This window comes from Triticum urartu, chromosome 7A (genome assembly GCF_056163025.1).
Source record: "Triticum urartu cultivar PI428250 chromosome 7A, HENAU_Tu73, whole genome shotgun sequence".
Classification (NCBI taxonomy): domain Eukaryota; kingdom Viridiplantae; phylum Streptophyta; class Magnoliopsida; order Poales; family Poaceae; genus Triticum; species Triticum urartu.
This window is the reverse complement of record NC_141879.1, coordinates 29464410-29483219: the sequence shown is the minus strand read 5'-3', so window position 1 is coordinate 29483219 and position 18810 is coordinate 29464410. Positions and strand designations below refer to the sequence as shown.

The 18810-nt window shown below is 39.7% G+C and overlaps 1 protein-coding gene across 1 annotated transcript; it reads right to left on the bottom strand.

Moving 5' to 3' along the window:
- Window positions 1–4957: 4957 nt before the first annotated feature.
- Window positions 4958–9344, bottom strand: LOC147957266 (disease resistance protein RPM1-like). The gene is made up of 5 exons (XM_087535363.1): window positions 8982–9344; window positions 8571–8862; window positions 8340–8422; window positions 5189–8165; window positions 4958–5091 (listed from the first exon to the last, which is right to left on the bottom strand). The coding sequence occupies exon 4, from the start codon at window positions 8083–8085 to the stop codon at window positions 5230–5232; it is 2856 nt and encodes a 951-aa protein (XP_087391489.1). The 5' UTR covers window positions 8086–8165; window positions 8340–8422; window positions 8571–8862; window positions 8982–9344; the 3' UTR covers window positions 4958–5091; window positions 5189–5229.
- Between the last annotated feature and the right edge of the window lie 9466 nt (window positions 9345–18810).

Sequence of the window (18810 nt, the reverse complement as noted above, 5' to 3'; positions counted from 1 at the left end):
ATTCATGTGGTAGTGTAACATAAGGTTGTGTGATGCCTTCATACGGGCAGCAAGTTCAGCTTCGAGAGGGTTATTACATGTGTGCAGATATCAACAAGAAGAGAACATGAGATGGCCCTTTTCGTAACGCAGAACCATGCCAGCTCCCCCGGCTCCAGCCTTCTCATCAAGCGCAACATCGGCATTGAACTTGTCCCAGCCTGATGGCAGTGTTACTCATCGAACCGGAGGTCGCCCACTGGTTAGGCTCGACTCTTCCGCACCTTCTTCTAAGCATTGTAATTGTGTCGTTCTGCGTAACAGAGCACCACTATATGTCGCTTAACATGCTCATGATTCCGCTCCTGCACAAGCGAGGGCTCGCATACACGGGCTTGGCCAACGAGCGATAAGCAAGCAAGCGTCCCCACATGACCAAAAAGTGGGAGCAGTTTCCTTTTCATTTTTTTCACTATGTTTTTTATATTTGTTCATATTTTATTTTAATTTAAGACTTTCCTGAATTTGTTTATTTTTTCCATATCACTATAAAAATGCTTCGATGTGTATTTGAAAAATACTTTAATGTGTATTCATAAATAATCATTCAAACACATGTATTTGAAGATGCCAAATGTGCATAAAAATAATGTTTCAAACGTATACAAAAAATACAATGTGTATGAAAAGTACACATCAAAATAATTATTAAAAAAATCATGTATTAGAAAAGTTATAAATGTGTATAAAAATAATGTTTATATGTATTTAAAAAACTACAATGTATATTGAAGAAAAATAGACATCAAAAAATGTATTTGTAAACATACTAATCATGTTTTTGAAAAAGGAAAACATGTAGAAAAATAATAATCCAGTTGTATATAAAAGTATACAATGTGTATGAAAAGTAGTAGACCTCAAAAGATGTATTTAAAAAAATGCTAATTATGTATTTGATGAAAAATATTACCATGCATCCAAATAATGCTTACAGTGTATACGAAAAATGTACAATGTGTATGAAAAAAGTAGTCATCAATAATAGTTGTTCGAAGAACAAATCATGTATTTGAAAAAATTTAAATGTGTGGAAAGTTAATGTTTCAGATGTATATGAAAAATATATAATGTCTATTGAAAAAGTAGACATCAAATAATGTGTTTGAAGAAAATATAGTAAACTTCCATAGGAATAATGTTTGAGATTTATATGAAAATATGCAGTGTGTGAAAAGAAGTGCACATCAAAACATGTATTTAAGGAACAAAATGTACAACATCTAGCTGAAAAATGTCTAGCGTGCATGAAAATAATGTATAAGAAAAATCTACAATGTGTACGGAAAATACACATAAAAAATAGTTATTTGAAAAAAATAAGTATTGCAAAAATATAATTAAATGTGCTTGTCAATAATGTTTCAGATGTAGATGAAAAATATACAATGTCAATTGAAAAAATAGATGTCAAAACAAGTATTTGAAAAACATGTTAATCATGTTTCTAAAAAATGTAGACATGTATCAAAATAATGTTTCAGATGTATACATAAAATATAATATGTGTATGAAAAGAAGTAGACATAAAAATATATATTGAAGAAAAAATGTGGATCTTTTAGTTGAAAAATGTCTAACGTGAATGAAAATAATATTTCTGATGTACACGAAAAATGTATAATGTGTATGAGAAAAATACAAATCAAAATAATTATTTGAAAAACTTTTGTATTTAAAATAATTGTTAAATGTGTATATGAAAAGTGTACAATGATAACAATGTGTTTGAAAAATGTTAAACATTATAACAATAATGTTTTAGATGTATACGAAAATTTTACAATGTCTATGATAAGAAGTAGACATCAAAACTTGTATTTATAAAAATGTACATCGTGTATTTAGAAATTGTTCAACGTGTATAAAAGAAATGTGTACATGAAAAGCTTATATTGTGTACTGAAAAACTAGGCATGTGTTGATCTAAAAAGTGACACAGAAAAACCAATAAAAATTGGAAGACAAAAAAAACCATAGACTTTAAAAACCAATGAAAAAGAATAGAAACTATAAAGAAACAAAAAAGGCAACCAAAAATAACAAAAAATGAAAAATGTAGGAAAAAGAAAGGAAATAAAAAACCAAAAAAAGTTGAGAAAGGAATAAAGAACCAAGAAAACATATAAATAGGAAATAAAAAAATAAAACCAGTACACAAACAAAGAAATGAAGAAATCCGATAAAAAGCAAAGGAAACTGAAAACCAAAGATAATCATGAAGAAACAAAAATCCCCAAAAAAGTCAGAAAAGGAAAATAAAAGAAGAATACCGGACCAAACAAATGAATAGCACACAATTCGGCGAGTGAGAGCTAGTGAACGAAAACTACTTCAAAACGGGCTGGCCCGGAATGACGGGAGTGGGAAGCTTTCAGGCGATAGCTCCCTTTTATGGGAGCTGCCTAGGAAGCAAGTTTCAGTCCTACCAGGCTATGGATGGCGGCCACCTGAGGACGACAGTGTGAAGATAAACTGTGATGGAGCCATTGATATTCTCTCTGGTAAGGGAGGAGCGGGCGGAGTGGCACGCTCGGTGTCAAGTCTGCTGGGTACGTGGTGCAAGCCACATGATGGGGTGACAGACCCATTGATCATGGAGGCACTAGCCCTCCGGGAAGGAGTCATTTTCGCCAATTTGCGAGGCCTAAAGCGAGTGACGACTGACGATGGAGACTGACTGCTTGGCTTTGGTGAATTTGTGAAATTCTCGTCATGCAGAACGATCTGCTGTGGCACATATTCTTGATGAAATTGGAGAGCTCTCTTTAGTTTTTGATTATTTCGTAATTCAACATGTATTAAGGACAGCCAATATGTCGGCCCATTTGTGTGCAAAGCGAGCTTGCACACTCCTGGTTACTGGTTACTAACAGTTGTCTGAACTCACCTCCCTCGTTCTTGGTTAGCAGCCTGTTGGCAGACTGCCCCAAGAATGTTTTTGTTAAATAAAAGCTCTCAGATATTTCCCTCAAAAAAAGACAGCTCCCTTTATTTCACTATAATCTTGTCCCCAAAAAAATCTCACTATAATCGAGATATAGCTCTCGATCATAAGGCACCATTGGAAATTCCATGGCCTTGCCTTGCCACTGGGTCATGCCTTTAGGAGTGCGGCTATAACTCGCTTGTAGCGAAGGCTATGGGAATGACCCCCACAACATGCTTGCATAGGCATGGGCCAATATGCTCTAGCGGAAATCCTCTAGGCGAAAACTAGTGACCTTTTTTTACCTTTTAGTTTTATTACATTTTGAATTATTCCAAATATATGAATTCAAAAAAAATCCTACTTTTTTATAAAACATTCACTGTGCATTTAAAAAAATTCATGTAGCAAAAAGTTTGTTCCTGTAATATTTGGAAAAGAGTTTGTGAAATTCAGAAAAAAGAATCATGACAACTAAAAAATGGTCACATAATTTAAAATTTATTCATGCTGTTTTGATAATATTCGTGTAATTTGCAAAAAAATGTTCATGCCATTAAGGAAAATCATTACATTTAAAAAATGTTTTGAGTGTTTGAAAATATGATCCGAGACATCTTAAAAAGTTGTTGATGAAACTTAACATTTAGTCGCACAATTTGAAAAAGTGTTCATAACATATAAAAAGAGTTGTGATGTTATAGAAAAGAGGTTCTAACACTAACTGTTTGCTCATTTAATAAAATGTTACTGCTATTTTTTGAAAAATGTTCAAGGTGTATTTGAAATTGTTCAATGTGTATTTACAAATGTTGAACATGTATTGAGAAAATGTTGCCAAATGGAAACCAAACCTTTCGTGGTTCAAAAACGCGGAATCTCGTCTCAATCTAATGATAAGTGCCACTCCAATTCTAATGATTCCGAGAAACACCATCGCAATTTCCAGACTTTGAAAAATGCCATTGAATGCCATTTTCAGTGGCATTTTTTCAAAGTCTGGAGTGGCGTTTTTCAAAGTTTGCAGTGGCATTTTTTAAAGTTTGAAAATTGCAGTGATATTTCTCGAAATCGCCATAATTCTGGTGGCATTTATCCAATTAACCCATCTAAAAAAGGTTCAACATATAAACGAGAAGTGTTCAACGTGTATGAAAATAATCAGCATGTACTTTAAAAATGAAAAAGGAAATTAAAAAAAGAAGAAAAACAAATAGTGATTATCCAAAAAAAGATAAATCAGAAAAACCCGATGAAATCAAAAAGGGAAAAAGAGAAACCAGAAAACCTGAGGAAATCAAGCTCATCCAGTAAATCAATTCTGATCCCAATGCATTTTCAAATTGAACAGCGCGCCCCACGCACTCATACAACTGACAGAACTTACTTTGTTGTTCTATTGAACGGTGAACACATCACTTATGCATGCATCGTCATCCCGACAAACTAGCCAATAGCACAAATATTAAGCACCAACTAAGTTACTGAGAAGCGTGTATTTACCACTCCTCCATTGAGTGTATAAATATCTTCGTTGCATCATACGTTGCTCACGAAAACAAGGAACCACTGAGAACCAATTCTTTGGAAAGAAAATAAACAGCTGAGAACCAATTCTTCGAAATGAAAACAAACCGCTGTATGAATAATAAACCAAGTCTTTTTATTTAACAGCCACAGCTGAAACAAGCACACACAGATACCAGTACATAGTTCAGATAAGTTAGGACGAAAAGTCGAAAATCAATCTGAAAAATGAAAACACGACCCAGTCTCAGTGTTACAATCAATAGACAATATTATTACACTTTACAAGCAAAGCACACGAAGAGTAGCAGCAGTAGTAAACACACGCAGCAGTAATGAGACACAGCAAGGGTCTTCCCACAGCTGGAGAAGTGAAGAGGGCCGTCTCTTAGCCATATCCCACAGCTGGGGGTGGAACTAGCAGCAAACGGTGAAGGTATCAGCAGCAAAGCGATGTGTACTAGATATTAGCTGCAGTACAAACTTGTACCAGTACTGGATATGAATCTTGAATTCTTGATGCATCGACGCCTTAACCGATTTGCTCAAATCGGCATTCTGCCCAAACAATCAAGCATCTTCCTTCCGCCGTTGACCTGCATAACCAACATCATATCACATCAGCATGTTAAAGTGATGAGATTTGAAACAACAGAGGAAGCAAATAGCTAGCTGGCAGGCAAGAGTTGCTACCTTAGGTAAGTACGCACACACTTCTCAGGCAGTGTGGCAGGTCAATCTCGGAGAGTATGCTGCCAGCGTTTACCTTTGATTGCTGGAAACCCTTGCAGCAACACCAAGAACTCAGCGGTGATTTCACCAAATTCTAGATATTGGAGGGCCGAGAGGAACTCAATGCCAGATGGGACCTCCTTCATGCTGTCCAGCTTGACTAAATACAATTTTTCCAGGCCCTCCATTGTACCTTGGTCTATCTTTAGCTGATTCAGACGAGGCAGGTCGCCTAGATAGAGAACCTTTAGATTGGGAAACCACTCCTTGCGAAACTTCAGCTTCTGTCCATTGTATGCTCTGCTGAAATTTAGATACTGCAAGTTTGACAGCCGAGAAAGGGATAGCAGGGGGTCTTCTGTCAGCTGTGACCATCGTAGAATCAATGAATACAACGTGTGCTCCTTGTCAACTTGGGTGAGCTCATCAACCGCCCCTTCCGCTAGTCGTCCTCCCAAATGTAGCTTCTGCAGGTTTGGTAAGGGGACATTCAATGAGAGAACCTCGTCCTCATCACTTGCATTCACCTCTAGAAAGGACAAATACTGCATCTGAGCTAGAGCCTCACGGATGTGCTCGCAATAGATTCCCTTCACATTCCATAACCTCAGTCTTCTCAGTTGCGTCAACTCCCTTAAACATCTAACAGAGTCATCACATGCTTCCAATGCCTGTAGGGTCTGCAGATTTGTCAGATTTCCAAGACCATTGGGGATACGCATACCTCTGCAACATTTTAACTTCCTCCAAGTTGAATCAATTATTTTCTCAGAAAATAAGTGTCTAAGCTTCTTCAGTTTCACAATGCCTCTAGGCAACTCATGTATGTCACATCCAAAAAGGTCTAGTGTCAACAAATTTGAAAGCTTCTTAACAGACTTTGGGAGCATCTTCACTTTTGAATTACGCAAACCCAAATGGCGAAGATTAAAAAGATCTCCAATGGAATCTGGAATCTTCTCAATGGGTAGACCATTTAATTCTAGCACTGTCATATATCTTGACTTCTTACATAGCACAGGTAGTAGACTGGACGATGGCATGCTATAGTCTAGTGTAACGACAGTTCGCAGCCGGTGTATGCTAAGAAATGACTGATGAATATCCTCCTTTAGTTTGTGCACTACCAGTCGACGCACATCCGTCTCAAGAGACTGCCCGCGCTTATTCTCATGTGTAGCACCAAAGCAGTTCTTCTTGCACAAGTCAACTGCCAATTCACGTAAGATATCATGCATTCTGAATTTTTTGATCCTACCATCAATGTTCCTGTCAACAGGTTGCAGCATGCTTCTATCAATCAACTCATTCAGATAGCCTTCAGCCACTTCTTCTACTGTGCTTTCACCCCTCTCCTCGATGAACCCTTCTGCTATCCATAACCGTACAAGTTGTTTTCTTCTGAAAATATAGTCTTCTGGAAACAAGCTGCAGTACAGGAAACAACTTTTCAAGTGTGTTGGAAGGTAGATGAAGCTCAGATGCAAAACATTCCTTATATGATCGAGACTCGAATTATTAATCAGCTCCCAACTCAATTGGGCCTTCATTTTGTTCAATCCTTTCACAGTTTTGTCACATGCACAGAAAAGACCGCCAACTAACACAATGAGAAGAGGCAAGCCTTTGCACTTGCTAACTATGTCCTCCGCCAATGGCTTCAACCCCACAGGAAATTCATGATCTGTATCTCTTGGAAGCCAGGACATACCTAGGGCCGGTGCTAGGAGGGATGTACCACCAATCCGGTCCATGTAACCAAGGAGCCCCTTCCTTTCTCTGTTAATCGGCCAGCCACTACTTGGAAAGGCTTTCTTACAAAAGAGATCCCATGCCTTGTCTTTTCTTAAAGCTTCCAGTGTTAAGATATGTCCCTGAGAGGCAAGTGCAGCAACATTGTGTTCCCTTGTTGTGATTATCAGTCTACTACCCATATTATTACGAGCAAGTACCCCAGACAAATCATCAAATGCTTCTGGAGTCCAAACATCATCCAATACGATCAAATACTTATGTTGCTCAAGAATCCTCTTTAGTTTGTCTTCAGGGCATGTGTTGCCGACAGCCACAGTGTAAGATAGACCACTGAGTTTATCTTTCGTAAGTTCCTTGATTATGTTCCTTAAGACATCTTCTCGAGAATAAGTTTGAGAGATGGAGACCCAGGCATGGCATTGGAATTTCTTCCTTTCCTTCGTGTAGACATTTGCAGCTAAAGCTGTTTTACCAAGCCCTCCCATTCCAAGCAGTGCTATCACAGAGAATTCCAAATTATCAGACACCAACCACTGCACAAGTTTTCTTCTGTTTTCATCCACCCCTACTAGGTCTTCTTCATTAAGGGAGCGTGAAATGTTTGCTAGATCTTGGGACCTCTTGAGAATGTGATTTGAGTTGCTAAAATCCCCGCTGTTTATCAAAGGAACCCAACGTCTTCTTGTCTCCGACAAGTGTGAAAGGTCTTTCTCTATTTCCTTCAAAGTGAAAGCTATGCGCTTCAGAGAAAGCAGAGATCTTGGTTTTTTCAACCCTTTCTTTAGGAAAAAGCAACATCCTATATCTTGTGCGTGACCAACAAGATGCAAGTACTCATCCACCATGTCCTCCATATTATGTGCTACCTTTCGTACCCCCTCCAACCAGCTCTCGTATATTGCATCATTGGGGTTTCGAATGGCACTTTGGAAGAGAACATCATGCATTACACGAAGCTCCCTCACATGACGATCCATGCTCCCTTGAAGCTCTAGTAGTTGGGTCCCGTACTTCGCAAACTGCACACTGGCCTGGTGTGCCGCTACTTTTGCCAAGGCAATTCCGATCTTTTTTATGGCTAGAAGAATCACAATATCTTCCATGACTTTATAAGAAATGCTGATGTCTCACTGTTGGGTGGTGGCCTAGATGTATATTTTTCTCAATACCATAAGAATGGCCACTGCAAAATGAAGTAAGTACATCTGTTAGTTAAGCAATTAATGCATTTTGCTAGTTGCAAGCACCACGATAGAAAATTGACATAAGCCGTGAAAATCCAAAACAAGGAATGAACAATTCAAAACTATTTCCGAATCCAAGGGAAACAATGGATGGCAATTAGACCTGAACATACCTGCCAGCTCGCCGGACCTTGGTAGTATCACAATTAACAAGCGCTTCCTTCTTCCAAAAGAAATAGTTATTGTGCATATGGTGCTGAAAGAAATCACAATCCATTACCCACAATGTATACTAGGCTCGCCAACTTCCAAAGATACAGCAGTAGTTTTTGTTTGCACCAAAGGAGACTGTTCGGAGTACAACCTTAGATAGCCAGAAAACTAGAGAAATACTGTGCACCTACCTCATAATGGCTTAGATCCAATTGATCTTGGTGACTTTCTTTTGCACTTCTGAATCTGAAATCATCGGAATAAACCTGATGGATCCTAGCAAAAAAAGGTGACCTGATGGCTTTACTGATCTTGTTGTCACTGAATCTTAATCGTGGAGATACTGAACTCTCATGGAGCCCAGGTATGACTGATGACTGAGAGTTTGTTGTTGATGACAAACTAACTGCCTTTGATCTTCAACTTGAGGTATCCTTGTTGTTCCTTTTTTTTTGCAGAACCAAAGAACAACAACCTACTGGCCTGTACTTGTAAGCAAAACTACTTATTTTTGCATCAACATAGGTAGGTTGATTCTTCTAATAGTATAACTTGGTATATAGAAGAGAACTAGGGCAAAAAACAAATTACAGGCAACATACCTGGCTATTAATCGATGGAGATCCGGCCGGATCTGGGGAAACGCTAGTCTCGTTGTTGAAGCCCACAAGAACCAGCAGAAGCGTTTGCAATCATTATGCCCTTTAGACTTACAGACACACCTTCTGGCTGGTCAGCATTGCTCTTGCTTCTCTTACCAACCCAATAATTGCTCTTATCAATCCTCGAGATTTTTCCAGCTAAACATTGGGGTGCAACTCAAGATGAGGAACTCAAGGAAGGCAGCAGGAAGCATCTTTTTAGTATAAAATGATACGATCCATATCTGTCGCTGCAAACCACTGAAACTGTTGTTAAATAGGGGCAGATAACATGGGATCCTTGTTGCCAGTAATTAATCATGAATTCATGATACTTGATGCCGGCAGTGGTAGGCATGGTTAACAGGTGAAGCTATAGAAAATGAGCAACTGAAGATGCTGAATTTGGTTCACTATTCAGGGTCAGCGGTTGCTAACGAATACAAAAATGTGCAATTTTTTTCCTTGAAAAGTGTCCCCACTGAGAGTAGTTGACTCCAATAGATAAACAAGATCGATAGCATCTAGATCCAATCCAGTCTGACCGCAAGTTGGCCAGCCATAGGACATGTTTTGTTTTGTCACTGGAAGGGAAGCAGAACACCAGCTAGTAATATGGGCGGCGAGGTTTGTCACTGGAAGGGTTTGAGGGGGTCGTGTCGAAGGAGATACTTGTCCGAGAAATGGATGTATCGATGTATTTTAGTTCTAGATACATCTGTTTGTATCCATTTCTCCGGACAAGTATTTCCGGACGGAGGGAGTATATGCTAATCTTCTCGCAGTTGAAGGCTTGAAGCTCAATCATTTTTCGACATGCTGCACAATTTGAAAACAGAGCACTGTGTCTGTGTACACATCCAATCACTTCTAGCAATTTGATGAATTAAAGGTGCTTTATGGTACTGTATAGGTCCCTATGCTTGGTAGGCCATATTCCATGCTGTATTAAAAGCAATATTCCTACTTCAGTATTCTTCATGTAGCACAGCCACATGATGTTGGACGTTCCTTATGAGCCCCTGCGTTCTTGTTGAACATGACACTGTTTTTTTTTCTTGGTTCTTTTTTGCCAAGGTATCTTCTGGGAGAAAATTTAGACATTCTGAAACTTTTAAAATGATATGGATGGTAACATTTAATTCTTGAATTTAAGCATATGCACTGATGCACATATAGTACTTTAATCATGATAAGCAGTAGCATTGAAGCTTGCAAGGGTTTCTGAAACACCCATTTAATAATAAGGCTATATTCAGATAAGCCTGAGCAGTACAGTAGCCAACCAATTAGAAGCAAACTAAGCTATTTGAATGCAGAGAGCTAAAGTAAATTACTTTGACGACAGAACATCCACCAACACGATGGAACAGCTATATTGCAGGTATGGCTGAAATCTGTTTTGAGATACTGAAACTCAGTGTTGATTTGCCATGACAGAAAAAAAATGTTCGCTTGCATCAGAATTTCGACTCGACAAGACGACAACTAGTTCAGGCTGGCCCGACATATGGTCGGTTGCTGTCAACTTTAGAGGAATAACAGGGAGCATTTAAAGATTTTAACTCACTTTTGGGAATAACATGAAAATGCATGTCTAAATTAGTTAACTAACAGTGTGCTATGTACAAATCAATCATCAATCATATAGATTAATAAAAAGAAGAGGAAAACTAAGTGCATCAGTAACTACGTACCTCTGATTTCTGTCGAGGGCACCAGTCTATATATGTACCACGGGCGGCCACGGCCAAGGGCGACAGCCAACGAGATCAACTCCAACTGCTCGGCAGCAGCATGCCGCCTGTTGCCTGCAGCAGCCTGAGGCGAGCAACAGCCGTAATCCAAGCTCTTCCTTGAGCAGATGGTGCCACATCATTTTGACCCGGCCGAGGGTGGCATCAGACACTACCATCTGTATTAATTGGTGCAGGGTCATTATCTGGTCATGAGCCATTCTGGATTCTTACTATGCAAAACAATAATGGGAGACTCTTTTGAGACTATATCAGTTATAGTAAGTCCAAGATTTATCTATAAGTCCGCATCTGTTGACCTAAGCTTGTTCAGATAATTGCCAGAAAGAACATGCAAGCAAGGACCATATAAAGAAATAATCTGTAAAGATAACAAAGGGAGACAATAGCAATGATGCAAATGCCTTCCTATCAAAGATGCCAACGCTTTTTGGGGGGTGCATGGATAAATTCAGTTCAGATTTAGTAGCAAGCTCTTCAAATTGCCACCCACGTAGGACGGAGAACACAAGGACGGCATGTATGTATGTAAGTGCGGTTGGCTGGATTACCTCGTCGTCGTCGCCACCGGCCATGAGTCCAATCCGCGGCGGCCGCGGCGAGTGGGGTGACCTTGGCTGGGCTGGAAGGCCCTGCCGCCGCACCGTCGGCAGAGGGCGTCGATCGGTGGGGGTGGGGTTGGCCGGAGAGGATTCGCAGCATTCTCCCTCCTATCCTATTCCTATTCCTAACCCTCGCCGCCGGTGGCCTGCCTCCGTGTCCGCTCTCCAGTCCAGAGTGTCCAGAGTGACCAGTTTTTTTTTTGAGCGAAAGTGCCCAGCTGTGGTGCCGAAGACAAGGGAGACCTGAAGCGAGCGCCAATGGGCCGGCCCAAGTATGGCGCAATATTTTACGCTTCCTTTTTTTCTTTCATTTTTTTCAGATTTAAAAAATAATTCGGTATTCCCAAAAATGTTCACAAATTTGACTGAAATTTTGTAAAAAATTCTTGGAAATTTTTCTTGGATTTAAAAAAATACATAAATATGAAAATTGTTCCAAATTTTTTGAAAAATGTTCGCAAATTTGGAAAATGTTAGGAATTCAAAAAAAATCATGCATTTGAAAAAATCTCCAAATTTAAAAATATGTTTGCAAATTTTAAAAAAGTATTTGCAATTTCAAAAAAAGAGCACAAATTTGAAAATTGTTCTTGAATTTGGAAAATGTTTTGAATTCCAAAACATATTCATATATTTGAAAAAAAAGGAACCTATTAAAAGAATTATGCTTTGTGCTGGCCCAAAAAACCAAGACCTAAGTCTCACCATGAAGTTGATTTGCGAAGGACGAGTGCGCCCGGGGAAAGAGGAGCGGAAATGAGACGTGGCTACCTGTATGAGCTCTATTAAACCAAAATATCAATGCTTGGTAACCTTTACGGGCTCTTCGAAGTTATGTCGAGGTCAACCCATATGGTCTCGTGGCCATGCTGGAATAAGCAGGGAAATCCTATTCAGCGTGTAGGTCGGTGTTTATCGACCAAGCACGCACCATGTGGTAACTAAACGGACATATCGAGTTGACTAAAGTATACTTCTGGTTTTGGAAAAGTTCTAGAACATCACCAAGTGGTCGCTATGCAGAGATATTGGACCGGCCCAAGTAGACTTTCCCAAGACTCCATATCCAGTTTTTTCTTTTGGTTTTTCCAAAACAAAAATAATTTTGCCATTTTAAAATTTGGAAACATATTTTTTAGTTTGTAAACATGTTTAGAATTCTTAATCATTTTTTTAATTTTGGGAACAATATTTGACATTTTGAAAGTTTTAAAAGTTATGTACATTTTGTGAAATTTGGAAAGTATTTTTAAATATGTGAGCATATTTCACAATTCGTGAGCAGTTTTAGAATTTCAAAGAAATAATTCACAAACATTTTCAAATTCATGACATTCTCAAATTTGCAAACATTTTTTGAAATTCAATAACATTTTTCAATACACAATAATTTCTTGAATTGATGAACATTTTCTGAATCCAAACATTTTATGAAATTAAGAAATATTTTTAACACTCGTAAACATTTTTTCGATTCCTGAACATTCTTTCAACTCATGAAATGTTTTTCAAAATCACAAACATTTTCTGATATTGCGAAAATATTTTAAAATCACATTTTTCAGGTTCCATGAACATGTTTTTTTTTCAAATTTATGAACATTTTTCAAATTTTTGTGACATTGTTTGGCTTTGCAAAAAAAAGGGAAAAGTTGAGATTGTGCGAACAGTTTTTCCGGCCCGCTAGGGTTACCGGGTCCTCCCAATCTCCCGAGTGCTCCTCTTCTCTCCAGAAAGATCCTAGCGTTGCCACACTCCAGCCACCACCTCCCGTCTTTGGTCGCACGCGAGTAACCGCTCCAGACGTGCGACTTCTCCTCATCCTCCTCCTCCTTGGTTACCATCGCTGCCCTGAAGCACAATGAAGGTCATCCCATGGTGGCGGCTCCTATTATTGAGGATTGTCGTTCTATTTTGGCCGAGTTCGGGAAGGTTACTTTTGACTATTGTAATAGAGAGTCTAATATAGTTGCTCATGAGCTAGCTAAATGTGGTCGTGTTGATCACCCATTTGTATGGGCGGATGAGTCTCCATCTTTATTGTTAAACTTTTAGCAGATGATGTATCCATTATTTAAGTTTTAATAAAGCTAGCCTGAAGGCCTTCCCCTAAATAAAAGAATGGTCAAGCAAATCGTGACCTTCAAAGGCCAAGTCTTTAGCATGGGATCTTTGTGGCGTGCTCTTTGCTGTGCACTGGTCACCTCAGATTCGCATACTGAGGATGCAGGTTCACGGAGAAATCAGCATTCACCATCTTGCCAACATATATCTGGTAGCGTGTGGTGATATGCTTGTCTTGGTCGGGTGGTGGTTGTTTTTGGCAAGGGGGGATACCTTTGAAGCATTTCTCCTTGACCAGTCAAGTAATCGTCCAAAGTTGGTGAAAATGGAGGAGTTGGGGAATTGGGCGATCTTTGTCAGCACCCACAAGAAAAGCCAACAGTTATCTTTCATGAACCCAGAGAGGTGGGGAGGTAAGAGTAACTACGTGTTAAGCTATTCCCATGAGTCTGAGCGTTGGGCTGCATTTGAGCTGGGCAACCCGTCTCCAATGGAAACATATTTGTTTTCATGAGCCGTGGCAGGGGTGATGCAGCCTATGTGGGTTGTCCCTAGCATGTTCTCTGATCTATGTCTGTGATGGTTGTGCATTCTTCTTGTGCACGGCTATTATTTGCTAGCTGGAACGACTTATATTATATAGTATAAAAGTGCGTGAGAATGTTCTGAAATCTTTGTATGAAAATTATGTAATCATGGACTAGGACTTATTTGTAAGGATATGTCTAGGACACATCTAGATGTGACATAGTTATGTCACATCTAGGCTGATGTCCACTCTGTTTGTGGTCTATTTTTTTGCCATGCTCAGTAATTTTGATCAACGCATGGCGCAGTATCATGGCTCCGGAGGTGGCTTCAAATCGTCGGCCAACTCTGCATCCAGAGGCCGCGGTGGTGGCTCTCGCTCGCGTTCATCTTCCCGTGGCAAGGGGAGGTTCGGCTCCGGCGGAAGTGGCTACTCCAACAATTCACGTGGCGGCGGGCGCTCTGGTAACTCCAAAGGGCGCCGTGGTGGTGGCAGTGGTGGTTCCAACCGGTCTCGTCCGGACTTGCCCCGCTGCCAAATTTGCGGCAAGCCTGGCCACACGGCAAAGGACTGTTGGTACCGCTACGAAGAAGATGACGGCGACTCCTCACAAGATGAAGAGAAAGTTGCTGGGGCGGCTGATGGCTCCTATGGACTTGACACAAACTGGTACGTTGACAGTGGTGCCACAAACCACATCACCAATGAACTCGAGAAAGTCACCATGAAGGAGAAATATCGTGGCAAAGATCAAATTCATACGGCCAGTGGTGAAGGTATGGGTATAAGCACTAGTAGAAAACGGACCATTAGTACCGGTTTGTAAGGGCCTTTAGTGCCGGTTATGGAACCGGCACTAACGTTTCGGCACTAAAGGCCCCCCCTTTAGTACCGGTTCGGCACGAACCGGCGCTAAAGTGCCACCACGTGGCGTGAGCTCGCGCCCTGGTATGGGGGACCTTTAGTACCGGTTGGTGTTACCAACCGGTACTAAAGGTTTTTTTTTTAATTTTTTTTTGAAAATTTTGGAAAAAAAATTTGATTTTTTTATTTTTTATTTTTCTGAATTATTTGATGATTTAGTCTCTAATCACCTCTCTTAACTGCTCAAGTGTGGATGACTCATTCCAAATCATCTAACTTCCCGACCGGTCACCCATCCCTCTCACTACTCCAGCCCGAGCCCGCTTAACTTTCAGGTTCTATTCTCCTTCGTTTCCGAGTCTGCACTTGTTGTTTTCCTAACAATTGTAAAATGTCAATCCTATTAACCCTCAGGAGTTTAGCTTGAGCATGAAGTCACACATTTCACCGTTTGAGTTTGAAACTATTATTCTAAAAAAACAGTAATTATTTAGTAACGCTAATATTTGTTGAATAAGTTTGACCATAGTTTGACCACAGTTTGACCATAGTTTGACCAGATTTGACCAAAATTCAAAAAATTGAAATAATTACTTAGTAACACTAATATTCTTGAATAATTATGTAGTAACACTAATATTTCTTGAATAAGTAGTTTGACCATAGTTTGACCACAGTTTGACCATAGTTTGACCAGATTTGAACAAAATTCAAAAAAACTGAGATACTTATTTAGTAACACTAATATTATTGCGTAATTATTTAGTAACACTCTATATTTCTTGAATCAGTTGTTTGACCGGCTTGACAAGATTTAACCAAAATTCAAAAAAACATAAATTAGAGCATATCTTTTTTTCCTTTTACAATTTGTCATTTCAAAACTTATCCTAAACCCTAAACCCGGGACTTAAAACGTCGGAAACTCTATGCTAAACAGTAAAAACTAAGGGTTTAGACCATAAAACCTAACCCTAAACGCTGAAATCTAAACCCTAGCACTAAACGCTAAAAACTTCCAAAAAAACGTCTAAAACGCCCAAAAACTCTATTTTCCCTTTGGAATTTTGTGATTTTAGTTCTAGATACATCCGTTTGTATCCATTTCTCCGGACAAGTATTTCCGGACGGAGGGAGTATATGCTAATCTTCTCGCAGTTGAAGGCTTGAAGCTCAATCATTTTTCGACATGCTGCACAATTTGAAAACAGAGCACTGTGTCTGTGTACACATCCAATCACTTCTAGCAATTTGATGAATTAAAGGTGCTTCATGGTACTGTATAGGTCCCTATGCTTGGTAGGCCATATTCCATGTTGTATTAAAAGCAATATTCCTACTTCAGTATTCTTCATGTAGCACAGCCACATGATGTTGGACGTTCCTTATGAGCCCCTGCGTTCTTGTTGAACATGACACTGTTTTTTTTTCTTGGTTCTTTTTTGCCAAGGTATCTTCTGGGAGAAAATTTAGACATTTTGAAACTTTTAAAATGATATGGATGGTAACATTTAATTCTTGAATTTAAGCATATGCACTGATGCACATATAGTACTTTAATCATGATAAGCAGTAGCATTGAAGCTTGCAAGGGTTTCTGAAACACCCACTTAATAATAAGGCTATATTCAGATAAGCCTGAGCAGTACAGTAGCCAACCAATTAGAAGCAAACTAAGCTATTTGAATGCAGAGAGCTAAAGTAAATTACTTTGACGACAGAACATCCACCAACACGATGGAACAACTATATTGCAGGTATGGCTGAAATCTGTTTTGAGATACTGAAACTCAGTGTTGATTTGCCATGACAGAAACAAAATGTTCGCTTGCATCAGAATTTCGACTCGACAAGACGACAACTAGTTCAGGCTGGCCCGACATATGGTCGGTTGCTGTCAACTTTAGAGGAATAACAGGGGAGCATTTAAAGATTTAACTCACTTTTGGTAATAACATGAGAATGCATGTCTAAATTAGTTAACTAACAGTGTGCTATGTACAAATCAATCATCAATCATATAGATTAATAAAAAGAAGAGGAAAACTAAGTGCATCAGTAACTACGTACCTCTGATTTCTGTCGAGGGCACCAGTCTATATATGTACCACGGGCGGCCACGGCCAAGGGCGACAGCCAACGAGATCAACTCCAACTGCTCGGCAGCAGCATGCCGCCTGTTGCCTGCAGCAGCCTGAGGCGAGCAACAGCCGTAATCCAAGCTCTTCCTTGAGCAGATGGTGCCACATCATTTTGACCCGGCCGAGGGTGGCATCAGACACTACCATCTGTATTAATTGGTGCAGGGTCATTATCTGGTCATGAGCCATTCTGGATTCTTACTATGCAAAACAATAATGGGAGACTCTTTTGAGACTATATCAGTTATAGTAAGTCCAAGATTTATCTATAAGTCCGCATCTGTTGACCTAAGCTTGTTCAGATAATTGCCAGAAAGAACATGCAAGCAAGGACCATATAAAGAAATAATCTGTAAAGATAACAAAGGGAGACAATAGCAATGATGCAAATGCCTTCCTATCAAAGATGCCAACGCTTTTTGGGGGGTGCATGGATAAATTCAGTTCAGATTTAGTAGCAAGCTCTTCAAATTGCCACCCACGTAGGACGGAGAACACAAGGACGGCATGTATGTATGTAAGTGCGGTTGGCTGGATTACCTCGTCGTCGTCGCCACCGGCCATGAGTCCAATCCGCGGCGGCCGCGGCGAGTGGGGTGACCTTGGCTGGGCTGGAAGGCCCTGCCGCCGCACCGTCGGCAGAGGGCGTCGATCGGTGGGGGTGGGGTTGGCCGGAGAGGATTCGCAGCATTCTCCCTCCTATCCTATTCCTATTCCTAACCCTCGCCGCCGGTGGCCTGCCTCCGTGTCCGCTCTCCAGTCCAGAGTGTCCAGAGTGACCAGTTTTTTTTTTGAGCGAAAGTGCCCAGCTGTGGTGCCGAAGACAAGGGAGACCTGAAGCGAGCGCCAATGGGCCGGCCCAAGTATGGCCCAAGTAGACTTTCCCAAGACTCCATATCCAGTTTTTTCTTTTGGTTTTTCCAAAACAAAAATAACTTTGCCATTTTAAAATTTGGAAACATATTTTTTAGTTTGTAAACATGTTTAGAATTCTTAATCATTTTTTTAATTTTGGGAACAATATTTGACATTGTGAAAGTTTTAAAATTTATGTACATTTTGTGAAATTTGGAAAATATTTTTAAATATGTGAGCATATTTTACAATTCGTGAGCAGTTTTAGAATTCCAAAGAAATAATTCACAAACATTTTCAAATTCATGACATTCTCAAATTTGGAAACATTTTTTGAAATTCAATAACATTTTTCAATGCACAATAATTTCTTGAATCGATGAACATTTTCTGAATCCAAACATTTTATGAAATTAAGAAATATTTTTAACACTCGTAAACATTTTTTCGATTCCTGAACATTCTTTCAACTCATGAAATGTTTTTCAAAATCACAAACATTTTCTGATATTGCGAAAATATTTTAAAATCACATTTTTCAGGTTCCATGAACATGTTTTTTTTCAAATTTATGAAAGTTTTTCAAATTTTTGTGACATTGTTTGGCTTTGCAAAAAAAAGGGAAAAGTTGAGATTGTGCGAACAGTTTTTCCGGCCCGCTAGGGTTACCGGGTCCTCCCAATCTCCCGAGTGCTCCTCTTCTCTCCAGAAAGATCCTAGCGTTGCCACACTCCAGCCACCACCTCCCGTCTTTGGTCGCACGCGAGTAACCGCTCCGGACGTGCGACTTCTCCTCATCCTCCTCCTCCTTGGTTACCATCGCTGCCCTGAAGCACAATGAAGGTCATCCCATGGTGGCGGCTCCTATTATTGAGGATTGTCGTTCTATTTTGGCCGAGTTCGGGAAGGTTACTTTTGACTGTTGTAATAGAGAGTCTAATATAGTTGCTCATGAGCTAGCTAAATGTGGTCGTGTTG